The sequence below is a fragment of the Populus trichocarpa genome, chromosome 9, assembly GCF_000002775.5.
Source record: "Populus trichocarpa isolate Nisqually-1 chromosome 9, P.trichocarpa_v4.1, whole genome shotgun sequence".
Taxonomy (NCBI): Eukaryota; Viridiplantae; Streptophyta; class Magnoliopsida; order Malpighiales; family Salicaceae; genus Populus; species Populus trichocarpa.
The window spans coordinates 2,549,234-2,573,045 of record NC_037293.2 but is presented as its reverse complement, the minus strand read 5'-3'; the positions used below and the strand labels follow the sequence as shown (position 1 = coordinate 2,573,045).

Sequence of the window (23,812 nt, the reverse complement as noted above, 5' to 3'; positions counted from 1 at the left end):
AAAAATTATTATTTTTTAAATTAAATATTTTTATTTTTCAATTTTATTCTTTAATTTCTATTAGTTTTGCTATATAAAAAAAAAATACACATTGAAAAAAGTATACATATTCTTTACTTTTTTACTGAAAAAACCTATTCAGCCCGCGGTCAAACGCATGCTAAATGGCTAGTATGATCTAATCTTTGTTGTTCGTATGATAATCCATCCCATACAAAACGCTGCATCGAATCACAAGCGAAAAAAAGAACAAAAAAATTATCGTTTTCGATTTTCCACTCGCTCTTCACTCTCCTCGCAGATCCCTCACTCACATGATTACAGATGGGGAGAGGCAGGGAAACCTACAAGATCCTCTTTGCATCATCCCATGGATGGATTTAAAGCGTATGCGGATCATCATGGTCTGTTTCGTGCCATAGCATCTTGAAATCTGAAACTTAAATTGTCAATTTATTCTCCATAACAAAATGTTCTAAGCTACAAATAACCAACCATTCCCTCCCCTAAATGATCTAGGCAGCAGACCCTCGGAGAAGCTAGAAGGAACTCTCGGGAAATTAAATCCCTGACACATAATTTACCCAAATTCTAAGATTGCCAAGACCAACCTGACCTGAATGAAACCAAGAATGAGAGACTAGCCAGAGTTGAATATATAAATATTGATGAGGGACGAGGGGAACCCTAAGAGTCAGTCACAGGAAGAAACAGAAGACCTTGAATAATAAACAATTAGGGTAACAATGACAACTAAACAAACAGTAAAGCCATAGCACGACCTACCATCCAATCCCCATTTGGAAACAAAAATACTGTACATATATCTGCTGCATAATCCCTTTCCAACCAAAAATGGGGTCTGTGTGTCTTTAGGAACCAAGTTTTCATGTCCAGAAAACCTAAACAAGATCAATCAATCAATCAACCATTCATCCTTCCACAACATCAACCCTCCAATAGTTCGCATCGTTGAACTCCTTGTTCTCTGCCTCGGCATCATCAGACTTCTCCTTCTCTGGCACCTTTGGTGCAATATTCCTCTTCAGAGGCCCTGCTTCACCAACTATCCCCTCCTTGAGAGCTTGGTCCATTGCCTTCTCGGTCCCTTCCAATTCAACACCAACAAATTCAACATCCTCTTCAAACAAGGAAGGTGAGGTGGGAGATTTTTTACTTGAATCACTGCTAACTGATCCATCACTAGAACCCTTGGTGGGTGATAACCCATTTGGAAGTATAGACTCTCCACCTGATGGGGAACTAGCATCAGGCGTTGCTGCTTCAGCTTGGCTGGAAAGATTGACATCAGAGCTGTCATGATCTTCAAATGGATTCACAGTTGACCCCCCTGCTGCTTGCAAATCGGATGGCTCTCCCCATCCTACCCATTCAGGTAAAGGCCTATCTCCAAACAAGTCTTCATTGTCTGGTGCCTCAAATTTGAAGAAGCTGGTATCAGGAGCATTTGCATCACTACTTAGTGAAACCGGACCAATCCCAGGAAATTGATCAAGGAGGTTTGTGTTGGAAGTGGATGTGCCATTGACAGAATCCTTGCTTTCAGTCAACTCATCTTCCTCTCCCACCACCACCTCGTCATGACTACAGCTGTTACCACCATTTGCATCTGTGTTTCCATTTAAGTTAATCTGATCCATCATCTCTCCGGGCGATGTGCTCACAGGTGCATCACCAATTCTGTCGTCTTGGAATGCAAACCAGTTTGAATTTGTGAACAGACTGCTGTATTTAAAACAAAATTAAAAAAATCAGTGCGATTCCAAATCACATCCCAAAAAATATATAGCTTTAATATGCATGCTCATTATTTGACATCCAAGATATTGATATTATATATAGCTTTGTCCAAGAAAACTTCTCAAATGCACTAGTAACCAAAAAGATGTAAGGGTTAAAGTCAAAAGCATCAAGACTTGGCATAGTATTTTAAAACAAAATTTCCTATCGGGTTTCCAATAAATAGGGTGAAAGAAAGGCAGGCATGTACACACTAGACATTGTTAAAGGTTCAAGCCAAAAGCGTTGAGACTGCACATTTATAAGTTTAAAAACAACCTTTGCATACTGTTTCTAGAAAATAGGATGAAAGAAACAGATAGACCGGTTCACCTACAACTTATAGAAGATCCAATGTTTCAATAAAAAATGGTGGGGATGGCTAAAACCCTTACCTCCCTTGGTCATCACCAAGCCTTAGGGATGATATAACAACTTCGGCAGACTCATCATCAAAGTAGACATCCTGATATTGAAGATCAAACAACACATGTTTGAGTTATCAAAAGGCAATATAGAGAAAAGGTCACTGCCAACACACCAACCCCCCTCCCACCCACTCGGAAAAAAAATGGAAACAAAGGGAAACAAAATACATGCATTACACTTAGACACGTTAAAAAGCTAAACTGTTACCTCATCATCACGATCAAGGCCCCCATTGTCCTGCAACCAGAATGATAAAAAAATTTAACCACCATTTCTTATAGATTGATACATAAAGTATCCATCTGAAATATCGCAAAATTCAAATGAACCACCCAGAACCATTGGCTCAAATATCTTTCTTTTAATAAAACAAACTGCCTGAATTGATAGACACTACATTGAATATATTGCTCTTGTTGAAAAAGAGTTTAGTTGGATAATAAAGATAAACTAAAACACAAAGGTACAAGTCATCTCCCAATATCTTCCCTTCCATGTTCCTCTGCTTCTTTATTTGAACAGGCTTGATTCTTATGAAAGTTTTTGTTGCTTAATTGGAGTAGGGATTTCTCGTTTTAAAGAGAGGATGGAGAGGACGGACAGTGGTGTTATTTTGGATAGGAAGAAGACAGACTAATGGGTTTAGTGAGAGAGAAGGGACATTAGAGAGGAAGAGAATGATAATTCGAGTGAGAGAAAGATGAAGAAATAATGGTGGAAATCGTGCAAAGATGGGGATAGAGATGGCAGCTGGCAGGATACATGGAGGGATAGGCCACATCTGCAGAGAAACAGGCTAGTGAGTCACATGATGGAGAAAAATGCTGCTATCAATTGGGCCAAATTGTAAATGTAATAAACTTAGAAGGATTAAGTTTTGCATGAATCATTCACAAAGAACTCATTTGAATTCTAGATCCTGGAAGAGCTTATTGAGATCCTACTCCTTCCTGTTTTTGTGAGTGATACAAGTTGGGACCATAAGTCCGGTAATATAAATGATAGGTTAAGAAAAAGGAGAAAAAAGGGGATGAAAGCCATCAGAAAGAGAAGCCACTGATGTACCTCTTCATTATCCTCATTCCCATATATTTTGTATCTAAAAGCCTGGCTTAAGTTGTTGGCTAGAGCTGCTACATCATAATCTCGATCATGAAGGTCATCCTCGTCACTGTCACGTGTCCTATCTTGCAATGCTGTTGGCCGGCTGCACAAAACAAGGAAAAACAAAACAAGAGGAAGATGAAGTGAAATTACCAAGCTATTTTCTCTCTGTGGTGAAGAGCTCCATCGGCAGTTATTTACAGCAGAGAGGCAAATGGAGAAAATAATGCGGACGAAACTCAAAAAATGGATAGCAAATTTTAACATACAATTCATACTAAAAAAAATAACCTAACATATAGCTAGATTTTCAGAGGGGCACAAAAAAGAAAATTATAAGCGCGACACACAGATTGCCATTAAATTTAAATCAGCTCATCACCATATCACTATTATTTAAATCAGCTCATTAGCCTATCACATATTTGAGTACTCACTCAAGTGATAAGCATCACCACAACTACAAACACTTTTAGAGAGTGCATAAGCATAAAAGATATGAGGGAAAAATATACCCGCAAGCCCATCGGTAGACATTTTCAACTGCATTGCGCTCTTGCAAAACACTGGCTTGCCACTCATTCCATTCACTATTTTCCTGGAGACAAACAAAACTGCAGTGTGTCAGCAAGGGCATTAAACCAAAATTACATTCAAGGGTCATCGTTTCAATCACACAACTATGCTGATGTTGGATGCAAAGATGCACAAAATGCCACAAGAACAAGTTGGAAAGAGCAAATAATGATACTATTAAAGTTGGAAACATTGTCTGCTTCAGTAGCAGCATGAAAAAGAATAATTGAAAATACACTTACAATTAGAAAGGTGATTAAATAAGAATAATAAATTTAAGAGTTCAGTTCCCAGCAGAGAGACCATAAACTCTTCGGAATTGCTCAAGGAAAGAACAGCACAGTGGATAGACAGGGTCATCACCAAAACAAGCAACAGTTACAAAACACAGCTTATCACCCACTTATGGACACTTCTAGACAAAACAAGCTTAATGTGATTTATATCAGAGATTATAAAAGTCACTCCATATGTTATTTCTTTCAGCGCTAATTCAGAGGACAGATGAGCTCTGAAGCATTCAGAATCAGTCCAAAGCTTTTATCACGAGTTCCACATACCCGAAAAACTCTGGGGGTTTATTTAAGGAACTTTGTACTAGAAATACAATTTTGTGCAATGTACATCCAGCTTACCACCCACCTGTAGATAAGTCTGAATACGGCTACTGCTGTTTCCCAACTGAACAAGCTTATTTGAAATTCGTGTAATGTGTCCAAGGTTTCCTACCCGTGGTGCTTGTTTTCCAGCAGCAGGAAGGGTTGGCTGCATAAGAAACATATTTATGAACAGGTAAAACACGCCAATGCAGGATATAAATGACCATACATCAACTAATTTTCCATTCCACCGAATTGCCAAGTGGAGGGATAAGCATGGGATTTTGTCTTTTTCTCTTTCCCTTTTGTCTCGGCAGAATACATGCAAAGAGGTCCTTATCATTATTATTGCTTAGATTATGCACTATCATACGAGATAAATTCCAAAATCATATGGAACCCCACATACCTTGATAATATCACCAGATATTACAGGGTTTTTATCTGTTTGGAGAAACTTTCCTATCAAATCACACTCTTGAAGAAGATGATCAACCATAGCATCACTCTTGGTCTCCAAACATGACATTATGATACTCTCTACATGATGATGCAAGGCGTTATTGTACGGGTACCTACATCAGTTAAAACATCAGAATCATGCATGGTTAGGTAACACGCAATAACTGGATCAGCTACTTCAAAAAGAGAATGGTTATTTCTAGATACCAACTTCATTCATCTATTGATTCATCAATTCACCATTTCAAAAATGTAGAAACTTACTCAAAGAACAGATCAAGGATTCTTTCAATGGTTCTCGAGCTGACCAACTCCATTTCAGTGGCTTCATTTCCAGTTCTTAGTAGCACCGCAATGAATTCCACAATCTAAAGCAAATTTGAGAGCAGTTAAGTTTCAAACAAATTTATACCTCAGTGTAATTCAAACTAAAGGTTTATCAATTCCACAAACACCATACAGTTTATCAATGTCCATCAGTTTCCAAAACCAAGTTATTGAAATTTTTGGTTGTGTTGTGACCCATATGAAGATTACAGAAGAAGCATGAAACCAACCTTTAGACGATGTTTCCCAAGAGGAGGCTTCAGTTCTCCATATGTTGTTGGCAAAATCTTCTCATCGGACAAGACATTCAATAGCATAAGCAAATCACCTGCAAAATGGAGTGTGCTGTCTTAAAAAACACCGGCATTGACAGGGAAACGATGGAAAAAATCTATATAACAGCAACTTCTGTCAGATACTCTTTTTTAATTTTGAATAACACTACTTAAAATTACAGATTTAATTTCAATATAGTTATGCTAATGTTAATCAACTAGCATCCAAAACATGTAATTACTAAAATGCAATGGGAGGGGGGACGAGGGGGGGCTGAAAAATTTATGCGCACCCCCCCCCCCCCCCTCCAAAACAATCTCAGGAAGATTGTCCCTGGATTTCTGCCTTTATTTCGGTTGGGGAGGGGGTGTTCTCACAGCCATAGAAATCCACTCACCAAGTTTAGGTAACATTGCACTAATAGTCTCTGGATTTACAGGGATTGGAGACTCGTACATATGTTGGCTTCGGAAAGAATGCATCAAGGGAGAAGCCATTGCCGATCTTTTTGGATCCAGTATAGAGATACAAACAGAAAGTGAATTGACAAGACCAGATTTTGAATGTGAATCTTCCAATGCATGACCAAATATCCTTTCCACAAAACTGCATATGCATAAAACATCAAAGCCACAAATAAATTAAAACATAAACAGGGAGGGGAGATCACTTAAATAGTACTAAAAATTTAAAGAAAAAAAAAATCTCACAAACCTTGGACTAGAGAGTTTAGTAGCCAAGGCTGATGGAGCATTTCGAGTTATTGCACATAATGTTTCTGCTGCGTTAGCATTAACTTCAGGAGGATTCTGATCCACATAAAAAAAAATCAGATGATTCAATTATACATCCATTGTAAAGAACCTCTAGCTAATCATTTCAGATTCTTATTTCATTTTCTGTTATCTTTCCAAGCCAAAACTTATTAACCTTATATCAACAGACTTTTTCTAATACATATTTTAAAAGGAGATGTTATCTTGACAAAAATGCAGAACTTACAGAAGGACTCAATTTGTCCACGATCATTTCTAGCAAATTGCTATCAGCCAACCATTGCATCACATCAGTAAAATTAGGATAAACGTGGTCATCAGCTCCTACCAGGCGGACCAAAACCTACATGAAGCAATCACTATCCAAAATCAACCAAATGTATTACAAGCAAGAGCTTATTAAAATAAAAACAGGGATGGCAGTAAGAATCTCAATTACCTCCATGATGGAGGTTATTCCAATTAAATCAACAAGTTGGCGGAAAACATCTTGATGGGCCTGTAAGAAATCAACTAATGAATGTTTTCTTTCACAGACTAATAGCAATAGTCACATCCTCCAAGAAAAAAGTGCAAAACTGAAATACGAGAGCAATGCAATGTTTCACAGATTGGTCTCTGAGCAAATCATATGCTTTGCTTAATTGTTCATCAACTTCCTGAGATGATATATAAAGCAAATTGCAGAGAATAGGAGTTTTTACATGTTGAATAGTGGAAAACTAATTAGGAGGGAGGATATTCATGCAGTGTGCAAACTTTGGATACAGTGTGCAAACTTTGGATACAAGCAGATTTACAATTTTTCATGTCACTTTTATGAATTCCTGAGATTCTCTTAAAAGCTCTCCTAGCTTCTTTTGGTTGTCTTCAATTTTAACTCCTTGAAACTGCAATTGTTAGTATCTTTCCACTTGCTTGGTTTGGTATGGAAGATGAAGCCACATCCAAGTGTCGGTAGAAGAGTCAAAAATGGATTTCACAGATGCACCCTTGTCAAGTTGTGTCAGCATGGGTACTTTGGGATGAAATGCCAAGTCCAAGCAACAGATAGCAACACTAATATGAGAAGTCTAGGGTGTTATTTATGCATGGAAGCAACTATCTCCTCATAAACCAATAAATGCACCTGCATCCTTTCTCCAGTTAACATAACATTGCGTATTCCCATATCTTATATTTCTTAAGTAAATTCTACACCATCAAATGCTATGAAAATCTAACCACAGCAATATACATGTACATACCAGGTCATGACCCATAATAAATATTCATATGGTGGGAGTTGAAAAACACAACTTTCCTTGATTGAAACAAAACATTCTTTACAATTAAGTAAAGTAAAACTTGTGGCAAACCATAGCATAGATATAGTTAGAATATACTCACTTGGACATAGTTCATAAGTGAAACTGTCTTGCGTAACATAAGGCAAACAACAACCTAGAATACAAAGCAAAAGGCATCAATCAAGTGATCCTAGACAAACAAAATATTAAAGATACAACTTCTCATGAAAATTGGATACGGATTCTAAAAGCATACTTTGCTGAAATACCCAGCAAGCAAGGCACTATGAGACCGATTTGGTTCCAAGAACGAGAAGAGTAGGTTCATCAACTGAAATAGCATGAAAGTAAAGATAACCATCAGTAAAAGAGCATTTGCTAAACCAACCTCCTGATTAAAACAAAGTGTGATGATAAAAATGAAACCTACCTCCTCTTCTTCCACTAAAGTTTTAAGAATAACATCAATTTCGCATGTAAATATCTCACAAGCAATGAAGGGGAACCTGGAAAACAAAAGCAATTTGTCAGAGACAAGAAACAGAAGTTCACCTAAGAAACATCTCAGCATGAGAAAACATTTCTCTAGTAAGAGTGACATACTTGAAGGTTCGTTTACTTTCAGCATCCTCTGAAGGTTCCTCAATAATGTATCTGAGCAACTGCTCCACCTGGGCTCTATCTCGCAGACTGCATACAATAAATTATGGTGAGCATCTACCAGGATCAACTTTATGTTATGTTCCCAAACAGTTCAAAGACCGTAAACCATGCATGATAGAGAATGGCCTTGTGCAGAAATCAGAGCATTTCAGCATGGATTGTAAAAACAGTGAAAAAATTACAAATTAATGAGTCGGGTGTTTAAGGCTTTGCATTCTTGGATTATTTCTTCTTCATCCAGAAGCTCTTCCAAAGTGAAATTTTCTTTGTCTAATACAGACTCCACCTACAAAAGCAATAGCAGGTTGACATCAGTCAACTAGAAAGAAAATTAGCAAATATTATTGCAGCATTTAAAAATGTTTGCTTATTAGAAAAATTTTACCGAGCACACAGAAACTAATATTATTAGCAAAACTTCTATTGAAATCTAGTAAATCATGGAATTAACATGGTTCGGAGAGTAAAAAGCCTGGTAAGAATTTTTAACAAGGCTGCCCTCCCATTCAAAATTCAAATCCAAATATAGTAGTGATATAGTAAAACTTTAAAAAAAAATTCAATATCATTTCTTTAATTTCCAAAGAAGCCGCCACGCACCCTCTGTATGTCAATTAAATTAAGTGTCAATACCATTAAAAAAAACCCATTTATTTATTAATTAATTCTTCTAATAAATGTGACAAACAAATAAGGTTCAAATGCAAACCCAAAACATTCTAAACTGTATATATATTAAAACACTTACATTTCCCTAAAATTTTTTATGCACGGGGTCACTGATTAATAAATAAATGGCAGAGAATCACACAAATCTACACTATGAAAAACAACATCCATCTCAACTCAATCAGTCCAAACCGAGTCCCAATTAAAACAATAAAATAATCCATTTCAATTGAGAATTCATATATTCCTAGGGTTTATAGATCCAATTAACAGCGATTGCAAAGCTCTAAATCCACCAATTGTTACAAACCCTATATAAAATTAGGGATGATAAGAAAGAACTTACAGGAGAAGAGGTAGAGAGAGTGGTGAGCTTCCAGAACATGCTTAATAGAGTGGAAACAAAATTAACAGACGTAAAAGGCTAAAGAGACGTTGTAGATCTGTTAACCCTAAAGAGAGCAGCAAAATCTAGGTTTTGAAACACAAGATTCGATAAGAGATGGAGGGGGATTGAGAGGAGGAAAACCCTAATTTTCGATCAAAAAATGGCCAGATCGTGGAGATCGAGAGAGAAAGCCCAAGAATCGCGAGAGTAGCTGCGAGCGAGCGAGTTTATTTATTTATTATTACTATTTTCTTTTTTCTTTTTTTCTTTTGAGAGAGGGGGGGGGTGGGAGGAGGGATTCGACGGGGGAGGCAGAAAAGTACAAAAGAGGTTCTCCGGATTTCACTAAACCAAACTTCATGATGTTGTTATGCTATGCATGTGCATTGCATTCCATGCATGTGGGGGCATCGGATAGATCAGATAAATCATCATATAAACATGGGTATAATCATAAAAATTATTTACGTTTACGTGGGATCAGTAATACAATACAAATACAAGATGTTTTTGTAAAAATATTTTAATTAAAAAAAATTATTTTTAATATAAGTATATTAAAACTATTAAAAAACACGCATAAGAATACTAATTTAAAGCTTTTTGAGATGAAAAGAATTTTAAAAATAATTCATGAATTATTCTATAAATTATTATGGAGAAGCTGTGTACAATTCCCAAATAATTGATGAAACGGGATGGATTTTGCATGTGTGGTTTTGATGTGTATGATATCAGATGGGTATATATGATGATTGATGATTCAATTTTGGGTAAACTTCAAAAAGGTCCCTGATATACGTAGCTAATCTAGATTAAGTCCTCAGCTAATTTTTTATATCAATTGTATACAAAACAAAGTTTTAGCAATTTCTAATCGAGTTCTTCGTTGAATTGGACATGAAATCTTATAGAAATGACAAGTTTTTCTTAGGAAACTTAAAGATTTCATTTAGAAGTCTGTGAAGTGTTCGGACGGACCACTTAAGTGGGGATTTTTTACTGTTTTAGGGATAATTGAAATGAAAGAAGACTATTGGGACTAATTTAGACAAGGTGAATGATTAGGGACTTTATAGAGATCTGCGCAAGAATGTTTGCACAACCTGGCATATACGTCACGTGCTGCCTTTGAGTGAGCTTGAAAGGTTGTTAGAATTTATGTGTTTGAAAAATAGTTTCCAGAACCCGATCCGGTTCAAGGTTCGAGTTCTAAATTTTGATTAGGTTATTAGATTTTGATTGAGTTGCTTGAGTTAAATTTTTTTTAAAATCAAAATGACGTCGTTTTAGTAAAAAAAAGACAAAAGTCAACGGATTGCAACCAGATTTTTGATCGGGTCACACCAGGTTTTTCCTTCCCCTATTTTTTCCTCAACTCGGCCCAATTCCAGCCCCGGGTCAGCCGGGTCCCGAGTCGACCCGCCGGGCCGGGTTTCAAAACTATGGTTTGAAATATGATGGATTATCATGGAAAATTAATTTTTTAAAGTGTTTTTTTAATATATTAAAATAATATTTTTTATTTTTTAAAATTTATTTTTGATATTAATATATAAATATAAAATATATATATATATATAATTTAAAATAAAAAAATTAAATTTTTTAAAAATATTTTTAAAATATAAAAACAAACCAGCTATAAATAATTTGAGTGGACATAATTTAATATGTAATAAAATTGGTAATAACTTTATAAGAGAGGATTCATCGATTTTTCTCATAATATATTTTTTTCACTTGATTTAAATAATTAAATTCATAACTGATTATGAGAGGATTTATCTATACTTGAACTCTCTTGTATTTTTAAAAGAACATGATCGGTAATGTTCCAAATGATCCATACATTACTATTAGTAATTGGTGTTTATATTTTTAATGTTATATTGTGATTGCATACATGTATGCATGATTGATTAAAATTTTACATAATTATTTACGGATTAATTTTACATTTCATATCTTTTTAGTATGGCACTTCTATTCTTTATTGAATTAATTAGATCTATATATACTTAAGAGTTTTTTTTAATATGCTCCCTCAAACATAATTTTATTCTACATAATTATTTCTCGAGTATATATTTATAGATTTTTCATTTTACCAATTGTCATGATCTGATTTTAAACTCATTTGTTTTTAATTTAATTTTAAAGGGAGATTAAATTAAAAGATTAGAAATTGATTTTAATTAAACATGAGATTTATTAATTTATAAAAATTAAGGACTATAGTGTATGTTTCTTTTCCTAGTATTCGATTGAAACAAACCATCATAATATATTTAACTAATCCTTTTCAATTTATGGGTACATACGCCTCTATTATTCTAAGGTGTTCCAACATCTTTCGCGAGGTTCCAGCAACTCCCCCATCCTATTCTAACCATTTGGATCTAGTCCAACATATTCTGAAAGGTTTGCTTTAGACTTTGAATGATTTTAATTTGTTGTTGTGATTATTAGTTGTTTATTTGATGGTGAACTTGGATGAGTGTGTGAGAAGATTGTGTAGTTTGATCAAGGAAGTGATATTGTGTGTATGGGGGTGATGCATAACTTTTCTTAGAATGTGTTAGAATAAAAAGGTAAAAAAGGTGATCCCTTAAAAAAAAAATTATTAGTTTGTTTTTTTTTAACTTGCATCATGGCCAAGCATTTAAAAAAAAGACTAAAAATATCTTACTTGAATGATTTAGCATTTTATAAAATATCATGTTTCGCATTAAAAAAAAAATAAGATGGAACATTTTATGTTAGCATATTTTCAAAAATAAATGTTGCATGCATATTTGGGCTTAATAAAATGTTCTTTAAGCTGATTAAAAGTTTGGTCCAAATTAAAAGACTCGTTAGACTTATACTCCAAAAAAAAAACATCCCTTGTTTTAGAAAGGAAAAAATAATAATAATAATAATAACATTAACATTTGCTCATGATAATTCTCATTTGATAAATGATAGGATTTTTTTGAATGAATGGCCAAAACCTATTTTTGTTATTCATACGGGTTTAATGCCATTTTAAAACCTAATAAAAAAATATTTTGTTATTGTAAACCCCAACCAAGAATATTTTTTTTAAGTTAATGAGTTGTAAAAAATAAATTAAATTAAATTGGGAAATGAAATGGCAAAGCTAAAATTTTAGGGAGTTAAAATTAATTGAGAGATGAAATTAAATGGAATTAAAAGATTTAGTGACATGGGGTTGAAGTGGAATTAATAAAAAAAAAATGCATAGACCATTAATGTAATAAGCGAGAAGTTATATATATAAATAAGTGAATAATGTTTTCATAACACCATTCCTAGCTAATCATACAGTGAAAGAAAAAGGAGAGAAAAATTACAAAGAAAACCTTGCAAACTCACCATTAAAACAAAGAAGAAAGCTAGATTATAAGATCTAGGAGTGTTAGGAGAAGGATTAAACAAAAAAAAATTGTAAGGATTTTATATTGGGAATGGATGGTTTTGGAAGAAAAAAAAGGGGGAAGAAGAAAAGTGTTTTCCAAGCTTTTATTACATCTTTTTTCTTTGTGATAGGAGGTAAGAAACTCTTTTAATGTGATTATATAGAATAATTTTACATGATGTGTAGGATTGCAAATACTAGTGTATATGCATGTCTGGTTTTTGCATGTTGGGGTATTTGAATTATTATAGTTATGGATGGATGATGTTATTGTGTGAATATAAACAATGGGTAAAGTTCCAATTAAATGAATTAAGTGAGAATTCAATCCTTACCATGTTAGGATTTTAATTAGATGTATGGAAATAATGTGTGTGATTAATTGATGGAAGTTGCCAAGGTGTTAGTGTATAATATGTTAATATAAGTGTTTAATGATTTGGTATTGTGGAAATGTTGTGGATATTAAACAAAAACAAAAAAACAATTCATTCTTTTACTTATAAGGGGTTTCAGCCAAATAAAAAAAGAAAAGAAAAAGGAAGCATTAATTGATTTTGATATTATGCTACATGAATGTATTTGGATTAGAAATGAGTAATTAAGGTGTAAATCATAGAAGATTTAAGAAAAATCCGGTATTGTCTTCTTGACCATGTTTCAGCCAAATCAAAGAAAAAAAAGGGAGGCATTAATTGATTTTTATGTTATGTTACATGAATGGACTTGGATTGGAAATAAATAATTAAGGGGTAAAATCATGGAAGATTTAAGAAAAAAAAATATGTTTAAGGAAAAAGCTTTATTAAGTTTTATCATAAAGGATTGAGATGTGAATTTCTATTATAAACATACTCTTGAAATTTATATTGAGAAGTGTGATGGTGAGAAGTAATGTGACCTTTTTTTTTTTCATATAGTAGAGGTTGGGGATACTACTTAACAATAAGGAGCTTCTAGTCGGGTACCGTAATAGGTAGATGTCTGGCACCTTGACTTTGTAAATTATTTTATTACTCAAATTCTTTATTGTATTTTTCTTTAAATGTATTTTGGATTATTTGGTTTGTTGATAAGAAATTGTTAAAGAAATTAGATCCTTGGTTAATGAGAGTAATGTTATGTTGAATGGACTAATGAGGAAAATGGATCCTGTATAATGAGACTATTGCCCTATCAAATGGGCTAATAAGGAAAATAGATACTTGAATAATGGGACCATTGTCCTTTCAAACAGGTTAATGGAGGAAACTAGATCCCTAATTGATGGGACCATTACTCTATTGAATAGGCTAGCGGAGAAATTTGATCCCTAATTAGTGGGACTAGTGCCTTGATGAATGGGCTATTGGAGAAATTGAATCATTGGTTAATAAAATTGGTGTTTTGATTAATGAGTTAATAGAGAAATCAAATAACTTAGTAATGAATTTGATATTCATCTTAAACTGGAAAAGAAAATGGATATGTCCATTTACTTTCATAATTATAATTGAATTGTTGATTAACAAATCATTGAGTTGAATGATTGAATTTATTTGATTGTCAATTATATTTTCAAGTACATTGCAACATTATACCGAGTAATAGACTTTTTTCTTTGTGTCTTTTGCATAATCAAAATTATGTAATGAAAAATATAATATTTTTTTTATGATGTAATTTTGTAAATAAAACTTAGTTTTTGTTTTACTTTTTTTTATTTATGTAATTAGAGTAATTAGAAGCTTTATCTTAATTATGTTATGTCCTAATTTAGAACCTAATATATATGTGCATTCTAAAATGTATTGGAATTATTTTGTTCTCAGTTAAAGCATGAAACCACTTCGTTCATCATGTTCCATGTAATGGGTATACGATTAAAATAAATAAATAATAAAAGTTTTGACTTTGGTTGTAAGTTCTAACATGAATATGAAGGTCACAAACGATGGGACAATTATTGTGTGTTGTAATCATTGGTGATTGGATCAATTATTGGAGTTTATTGAAGTGAAAAGGGTAATTAAAAATACTGGGAGGAAACTCTGTCAAAATTTTAGTAGATTTATTGATGAATGAAATGACATGATCCTTTAGACGAATAAAAACAAATACATCACCTTTTTACAGCTAACAAAGTTGAAATCAAATGGAATTTATATTTAAATATTGAGGATGTTACAATTATTCACTTTTAATATTTGAGTATATAGACTCATAACGAGCCAATACTTGGATATTAGGGGGAGTAACCCCTCACCAAAATTTCCTTAAAGAAAAATAACGTGGTTAATGGTAAAAGTAAATTTCCTAAAATATTCACCAATTAGGAGTATTTTTAATGCAATATTCCATAACACCAGGGTTAGGAATATATGAGGTAACATAGGACATGTGAACCTCTTTGAGACACCTTCTATGGACCTTCTATAGGATTTGGGCTAGATTTTATGAACACAATATAAGCCCGCCGGTATATTCATGGAAATAACTTGAGATGTGAAATGGAATGAACACATTAGAGTTGTCAACTCACCAAACAACTAGGAGTGGAAAAACTATCTAGGCTTTTAAAATGGATAAGTGTTAAACTTTTGACCAAAGTTTAACCCATCGAAGCAAACCCATCTTCACCCAATAGATAAACCACTGGTAGTTTAAACACAATAAGACCTAAGTAACTTGGGACAAGATAGGCAATACAACCTATCCCATTTAGAATATTTCAAAGGTGATAGTATCTTTCTTTCAGCATAACTACACCTTACCACATATCTCTGAAGACAAGTTGGGGTTCTAAATGACCATAATATTACGTGACGACTATTTTTTTGTAAGATTAAACATTTTCCCCTTTTCACGCATAAAAAAAATCCTCTCCTCTTGATTTGAGGAAAGAGGGTGGGTCACTGTGATGTGCGACATCAATATTGAATGATGAAATTAAAAAATAATCAATTAGAAATAAAAGATCTAAAAAATAACTTAAGTCAACTAGTGTTAACCTACCAAATTCACAACCCAAGTCATAAGACCGAGAAAACCCCATATAAAGTAAATCAAAATAAATTAAAAGGTTGTCTAGTTCCCAAGAAACTGAATGTTGAATGATGAAATTGAAAAAAAAAATCAATTAAAAACATCTAAAAACGACTAAGGTTAACCCGCCGAGCTTGTGAAATGGGCCATAAAATCATGATAATCTCATATAAAGAATATCAAAATAAATTATGAAGCTCAATTTCTAATCAAATCAAATGTTAAAGGATAATATTGAAAAAAAATCAAGAAAAAGAGACATAAAAAGAAAACTTGATCATTCCAGGTTAACTCGCTAAACTAGCAACTTGAGTTTAACTAGAAGAAACTAAAAGTAATTTTACTTTAAAAGCACAATAATGTTAAGGATGAAATTTCTTTGCTTAATCTCTAAGAAGTGAAAAGTGATTCTAGGTTTGTTGGTATCACGCCTCAAAATCAAGCATAGACATGCCCATATCATCTAATATTCAACCCTGGATAATTCAAAGGTTAACCTTATAAAGTTCACCAAAAACCAGAAATGTTAAACCAAAAGGTATTAAATATCTGCATTCCATAAATAATCACCTGACAACATCAAGTCTTAAACGTAATAAAAATCGTACTAAAGAGAAAATGATAATTTTTTTATTACAAGTCCTCAAAAGTATTAATAATGAATATCTAATAACAAGTAAAAATATATCATTCATTAAATAGAAATCCTTCAGCTTAGCTAACAACTTAAACTGGTAATGTAAACTTCATAACTCAAAACTTTCTAACTCTTCTACCTGTCTAGAGAGGGAAAATAAAGGAGGGTAAACTAACCATAGTTTAGCAAGTAAAGCTCCACTCATTCCCTAACCAAGCACAAGTTTCATGCATAAATACATAATATATATATATATATATATATATATATATATATATATATATATATATATATATCTTGCATTTCCAATAATAAAACAACTTATAATAATAATAATAATAATAAATAAATAATGTCAATGTCTCTTAGTGTATAAGACATGCCATAAAATAAGTCATCAATACATGCTTTTACTTGGTGTTCAATTTCATAAACATGACTTTACTTTCAAATCAAATTCATATAATCACATTATACCTACAACTAGGCTATTAGTCGACTATTTCCGACCAATTATTGTAACTCATTAGAAAAGCCATTGTCAATTATTATAACTCATTAGTGGCCCATTAGAATTAGTTCTAGTGTCGACAACCCCACTCACTTACCAGAGGTCATTACTTCATTCATAGCCATCTAGGAGTCATTACGCAATCATTTGCAAATCCATTAAGAAAACACTTTCTTTCATAGATCAATTTATAAAACATTCTTACAAAAATTCTATAATATGTATTTACAAACATCACATATAAGCAAATCAATTTTAACTTAGCAAGTGCTTGATCTTCTTTTAAAAAATATAATACATATAGTAAAGGAAAAATGTATAATTGAGAAAAATATTTATTCCATTTAAAAAATAATAGAGAGTGTGAAGGTTTATTTACTTCCTTTACTTCAATAATCAAAGTCCAAAATCTCGACTTAAACAACCTATTCATAATCATATAACTTATTAAAGTCCATCTAACACTTTAACTACAATAATTTATCAACCACACACTATCTACTAAACTTACTATAACTCTTTCTAGAAAATTTAGAATTCCATTACTCGATTATCTTTCCATCCATATATGATTCACCTAGCAATTTCTTTTATATAATTTATAATGAGTCCTAAAATCATTGATGGGTATTGCTGCGAGATAACTTATGTATCCTTTATTATTTCACCATAACTTTCTTTACAAAAATCGGATTAATACACCATTTATGGTTTTAGAAACTAGACATAATAAACTTTTTCTCTGTATAAAATCTGGGTAAAAAACTACATCTATTTGATATGGTTTTTAGGTCGAACAAAAACCTTTGTAAAAAACCTAAACCAACAATTTCTCACTTTTATACCTAATACTTTCAAACTATTAAACAATTATTAACCACTCTTAATGCATCTTAAAATATTATATAACCTACCATATTAATTATATTTAGTCATTCATCCAAATACCATTTAAATCTCTTTAATCTTATGCACCTTTCATATAGAGAAAACCCTATTCAATCCAAAACTTTTTTAAATAAAAACGATTCATATTTCTTACCTTGAAATTAAAAAAATAGAATGAAACCTTAATCCTTCAAGGTCAATAATCTTCACTCCTCTTCGTTACACCTTTTGAAGAACAAGTGACTCTCATGACTTGTTTTCTCTAAACTATCATGAATTTTATAAAACTAGGGTGAATAAACTTTAAGATTTCATCTTTTTTTTAATATTAGATAGGACTACATAAGCCTTTTTTTTCTTCTACTTAGTACAAAATAACATTATATTTAAACTTGGTCCTTATAATACTCCAGCCCAAAAATATCTGGGTTGAGGTATTGTAGTTGGGTTTGTTTTAAATTATGGGTCCAAGTGAGAAAATAAATATCAATGTACTTAGTTTATATATAAAAGATTAAAACTGTCATATTTTATGATTAATGCTTATTTGTAAGTGCCTATATTCTCTATACTTGATGGTTGTAGAGAAGAGAGAAAAGGTGAATTTTAGGTTACTTTAAGATCTTGGACGAGAGAGAAATTTTACATGACATCCTTTAATTTTCTACTTTCTCATAGGGAATTTCCCTGATCATTTTGCTTATGGAATAGACCTAACTTGTCGAACCACGTGAATTTCTTATGTGCTTTTGTGTGATTGATTATGTTTGTTTTTTTATATTCTCTATTTGTCAATTGATTTGAGATTTGAGATTTGTTTCTATAACAAGGCCTATTTGATATTGTTTGTATTATGACTATTGTTTACTGTGATGTATTGTGCTATAACTATTTTATTGTGTTGTAGGGTAAAAACAATGTCAAGTTATTTATCATGCTAAAAATATTTAAAATAGCTAAATGATGGCGGGATAAATTTTATTGTGGTGATTTCAAGTAAAAAATAATCAATAAATATATCATACTAAAAATATTTTATTTATATTGAATTGATTATGAACTCTTAAACTTACATGCGAATTTTTTATATGAGAGTAATTCTTAACATAAAAAAAGTTAAATATGTGACTACACAAATTAATACATTGTTTCAATAAAATTAATGATATATAAAAAATAAAAATATAATTACTTATAACACTTGCATATTAGGTATGTGTAATTAAAAAAAGGTTAACGGAAAAAAATTGTAATTTTAATTTTAAAAATGGACCTTATATAGTAAATAGTTGTACTTTATTTATAAAAGAACATCAAATCAAATATTAATCGAACATTATTAATTTTAAACCAAAAATAAATAGACGCCCAACAATAGCGAAAACGCGCACGAGGCATATTAAACTTAAAAGTGCATTCTTTGGAACATTATAAAAGAAGAATAAAGAGTCAACCATATCAAGGGACTAAACTCTCATGATTTCCAAAACTAGAACAACAAAATTATAAAATAAAAAAGAACAGGGACTAAATTACAACTCACTGAAAACTTTACCATTACCATACAGTGAGTGAAATCGCATCATTAACTCAATTAGGCAGGGTTTTCTTTCCCAGTCTCTCACAAAATTAGAAGAGGAAATATTTGACCTTTCACTTTTAGAAAAAAAAGAAAAAGAATCTGAGAAAGAAATAGTAATTTTTGGATTTAGAGGAGAAAATAGAAGTATTTTCTTTTTTGTTTTGTTTTGTTTCAATTTTAATTTAATTTAAGAAGAAGATTATTACTATTATTGTTATAGCAATGAATTGAAGAGGGCAGGTGGTGGTGGTGGAGAGATGAGTGTGAGCCATGCATCAATACATCCGGTGGAAGATCCGACTACGACAGACGGCGGAAACAATAACGCGCCGAGAGTGAGGATGAAAGACATACAAGGGATGCCAGGCACCAAAGGCGGCCTTGCTTTGCGTCTCTCTCAGTTTATATTTGCTGCTACGGCTCTTTCTGTCATGGCCTCCACCAGCGATTTCCCTTCTGTTACTGCCTTTACGTAATTGAATTCCTTGCCTTCCTTTTTTTGTTATTTATTGTGTTATTTGTTGTGTTTGGCTCAATTGCTTGATTTTGCTTTCATCTTTCCTTAAGAGAATTATATGAAATATTTAGCTTATTAATATCAGTTTGGTATTTTTAAAACCCTAAATTTTTTATTTTATTGCTGCTGCTGCTGCTATTTTAAAAGCAGGGAAGATGAAATGTTTCAACGCCGTAGCAAAATTACAAGTTAGGCTCGAAAAAAGAGAACACTTCCGTTTCCAATAATTTTATCTAGGGCTTGATTTGATCAGGCTGTGGCTGTTCATTTGGAAAAGAACACTCCTTTTCCGATACTGTCTTTAGCATTTTGATTGATTTGTGTGGATCATTGGTATGGAGAAGAGAATTAGGGAAAGCACTTGAGTGACGCTGGACTTGCATTGGTATGTCATGAAGAGCATGCCTCTCTAAAGAGCTTATAATTAAATTTTCACCATATAGTATATCTTCAAACACTTTAGTTACACCGGACTTGCATTGGTATGTCATGAAGAGCACGCCTCTCTAAAGAGCTTATAATTAAATTTTCACCATATAGTATCTTCAAACACTCTTTGTTTGTTTCCTTGTTACTTAATATTTAAAGCATCCTCGTTTTGTATTAGCTTGCTGTATCTGTATTTCAATGTGGTTAACAGCTTGGAAATATAATAAGTATGTTTGACATGTTCTGGTTACTAATAAGATTTCACTGTTGATGAGTGAGTTGTTTTATCCCAACAACTGAATTAGTTGTGCTTTGGATGTCTTCTACGCAATCATGCTACTGAATTTTGCATATCCTACTATTAACAGGATGGGATGTCTAATTTTTGGTTTGCGAGTCAGTTTTTATGTGAATTATGATATTTATTGTTTGATGACATCAGTTCTTTTCTTTTATAATGCGCAATATCAGCTACCTAGTTGTGGCCGCTAGCTTGCAGTGCCTGTGGAGCCTTTGCTTGGCTATTGTTGATATTTATGCCCTTTTGGTGATGCGCTCATTGCAGAATTACAGGATTGTCATAACTTTTGCTGTTGGTGATGGGGTAAGATGACAATGTCTTTAATGTAAAACTGAATCTTAACAGTGGACATCTGGGCCATCATTGTTCTCTCGTGTTATATATTTGCAGCCCTTATCTTTACACTCCTAAAGATAGATGCATTTTGCTTGTGGCTTGTAGCCAGTCTTCTTCTTTCATAAGATTGTGAAGTGATTTGGACTGCTTGGTTTTTCCCTTAAAAACTAGTTTTCCCCCCTATTTATGCACTCAATTTCCTGTGCTCTATGGTTACTTCACTACCATCCTTTTTTACCCCTTCTTTTTGTTTTGATTTTCAGCTTTTAAGAGCTAAAGCTACAATTACCATCACTTGCCTTTTTATTTCAACTCTTAACATTTTCATTATCACTAGTCTAATGTTTTAGCATTAAGGAGTGGAGTCTACATTGAGTCATAATTAGAGGAAAAATTCAGCTAACTACATTTTACTAGAATGCGGACTGGAATCATATTTAAATCTACTTAGGGAGTGTCTAGGAATGCTTTTGCTTTCAGGTGCTTTTGGCTTGAAAAAGCATCAAATTGATGTTTTTTTTTATGTTTTATGATGGTTTTGATGTACTGATGTAAAAAAATATAAAACAAATGAAAAAACATTATTTTGATGCATTTTGAAGTGAAAAGTTACTTTGAAAAGTGTTCTGCACCACAATCCCAAATACACATTTAGACTGAATATTTATGACTTATCTCTTTGTGAAACGGCAAGAAGATAGCGTTCACTATAATATTTCACAAGCTCAAGTGCTATAACTATGCTCATCATGGTTTCTGCATAAGCTTTTGGGTGCATGCTATTCTAGGATTTTTGAATATTCTTCCTCCATGTCAAAGAGATTGTCTGCCTTTCTATTTTTTATCTGTCCCAAAATGTTCGTCTGGTCAATGCTTTAAGTAGTCTACTTTCCTAAAATACCTCTATATAAAGTCCATTTTGCTAAAGATTGTCAAATACTTTTGTGGAGCTAGCAAGATATCATTGAATTTGTTACTAAGATCTGCTTTAAATTGATAAAGAAAATCAATTCTGTCAATTGGAAAAATAAGAAACTAAATGGTTAGTACACGATAGAGTTGCTGTGTGATTCAAAAACAAAATATTCTTTCATTTTTCCATTTCCTATTCTTCACTAACATGCACCCAATTAGCAACAAAAATAAGAGATCAAAATAGACATATATATCAAGATTAAACAAAATCAATGTTCTTTCTCCACTTTTTCCTTGTACATACAAATATCTTTAACACAAGAAGATTTTTTGCAGCCTGAAAAATATTAATTCTTAAAGAAAATTCATGGAAGCTTGCAAAATGTATAGAGAGCATAAACACTACATATTTTATGACCCTTGACATTTAGTTTTGTGGAGTTAGGTCTTATAAGTTTGATCAGGCATTTTCATAAGGTTCCCTTTTGGGAAATTTTTTCATGGTGCTCATTCCAAAAATGTACATTGAACTGCAGAATGAAAAGGTTGCGATAATACTCCCTCAGTTACATGGATGTTTACTCTACATCCGAGTGTGCATTTTCTATCTTTCTTCACTTCACATCAATTAACTCTGTTGTATTATCTCGTGAGTTAATTTATTTGCATTTAGATTTTATTCTCCTCAATTTTGTGTCATTTTCATGCAGATAGCTTCCACTCTCACATTTGCTGCTGCCTGTGCTTCTGCTGGCATCACAGTCCTTATCAACAATGATCTTGACAGCTGTGCCAATAACCATTGTTTACAGTTCGAAACTGCTACAGCCATGGCATTCATCAGCTGGTTCTCTGCATTGCCATCTTTTCTCCTGAACTTTTGGTCACTGGCATCACGATGAAGAACAAAAAAATTGCTGAATTAAAAAGAAATTGACAACACTGGCCATTTTGTGGTACCAACTGAAATACGAGACAGTCTTGTTTAATCTTTGTTGCATGTGTGCATTGATAGAAGGATGAGTTCATTACTCTTGGCATGCGATTTTGTTGTAAATCAGAATGCAACGTAAATATTTGGGGTGCTTTGTATTTTGCTTGTTTAGGCACAATGGATTTGATTGGATAACTTTGGTGTGGACATTCGCAAGGAGTATGTGTAATGACTTCTGAAGAGTGGACCCTCACATTCTATCTCCTCTCTATTTGGCTAGGAGTTATCTAACATGCAGCACCAAAGGTTTACTTTACGCAGGCATCGAGGCAATGGAAAGTACGTATCATTGAGATTTGCACTCGCTCCCAAATTTCATGTAAAACTGAAGGCACCAGGTGGGTGCTATGCTCTGACAATCTTTCACCTGTAGTAGTTTGGGGTTTGAAAGAACTTGATCACCGCAAGTAATTTTGTGCTGGATGTTTAAACAACGATAGCAGGGCTTGATTTTGAACGGTCGGAAGACGTTTGGTCGGAGATGGCAAGAGAGATAGATCCCAACAAGGGATTAGTCCTTGAAATGGGCAAAACCAAGAAATGGCTGCTTTCCTTCTAAATATAATTTCTACCACCTGCTGACTTGACTACTTTCGCTCACATTCTCGTAGAAAGGGAAAAGGTCACCACGAGAGTAACACTTGGGAGGTAGTAGTAGAGAAGAAAGAAATTGTGGGCAAAATAACGCTGTCTTTTTTGCCTTTTTTTTTTTTTTATGTAATATATATATCGGAATCCCAAAGCTCAGGAAGAAATCGTTACTACACTGAAAGCAAAGCATCCTTGATTCATGTGTCAAAAGTAGCAGTATAAATGAAGCTGCATTCCCAAGCTAAACGTCGATATTTCTTCAAGGATTTTACTACATCATATATTCATAAAAAAAATATAGAGAG

At 32.9% G+C, this 23,812-nt stretch overlaps 2 protein-coding genes across 3 annotated transcripts; one reads left to right on the top strand and one right to left on the bottom strand.

Annotated features, from left to right (window-relative positions):
- Window positions 1-633: 633 nt before the first annotated feature.
- On the bottom strand, window positions 634-9,665 carry LOC7489334 (uncharacterized). Of its 2 annotated transcripts, none has more exons than XM_024608398.2 (19): window positions 9,317-9,665; window positions 8,484-8,587; window positions 8,242-8,328; window positions 8,069-8,144; window positions 7,895-7,969; window positions 7,739-7,792; window positions 6,789-6,848; window positions 6,576-6,692; window positions 6,288-6,382; window positions 5,971-6,179; window positions 5,528-5,625; window positions 5,235-5,338; window positions 4,918-5,083; window positions 4,552-4,674; window positions 3,849-3,931; window positions 3,295-3,436; window positions 2,437-2,466; window positions 2,196-2,266; window positions 634-1,746 (listed from the first exon to the last, which is right to left on the bottom strand). In XM_024608398.2, the coding sequence occupies exons 1-19, from the start codon at window positions 9,353-9,355 to the stop codon at window positions 933-935; spliced, it is 2,547 nt and encodes an 848-aa protein (XP_024464166.1). In that variant the 5' UTR covers window positions 9,356-9,665; the 3' UTR covers window positions 634-932. The 2 variants fall into 2 exon arrangements, with proteins under 2 accessions (XP_024464166.1, XP_024464167.1); XM_024608399.2 differs by having other exon boundaries at window positions 634-1,743.
- A 9,760-nt stretch (window positions 9,666-19,425) lies between these two features.
- Window positions 19,426-23,096, top strand: LOC7491130 (CASP-like protein 5A2). The gene is made up of 3 exons (XM_002313473.4): window positions 19,426-19,896; window positions 20,842-20,974; window positions 22,633-23,096. The coding sequence occupies exons 1-3, from the start codon at window positions 19,682-19,684 to the stop codon at window positions 22,822-22,824; spliced, it is 540 nt and encodes a 179-aa protein (XP_002313509.1). The 5' UTR covers window positions 19,426-19,681; the 3' UTR covers window positions 22,825-23,096.
- Window positions 23,097-23,812: the final 716 nt, after the last annotated feature.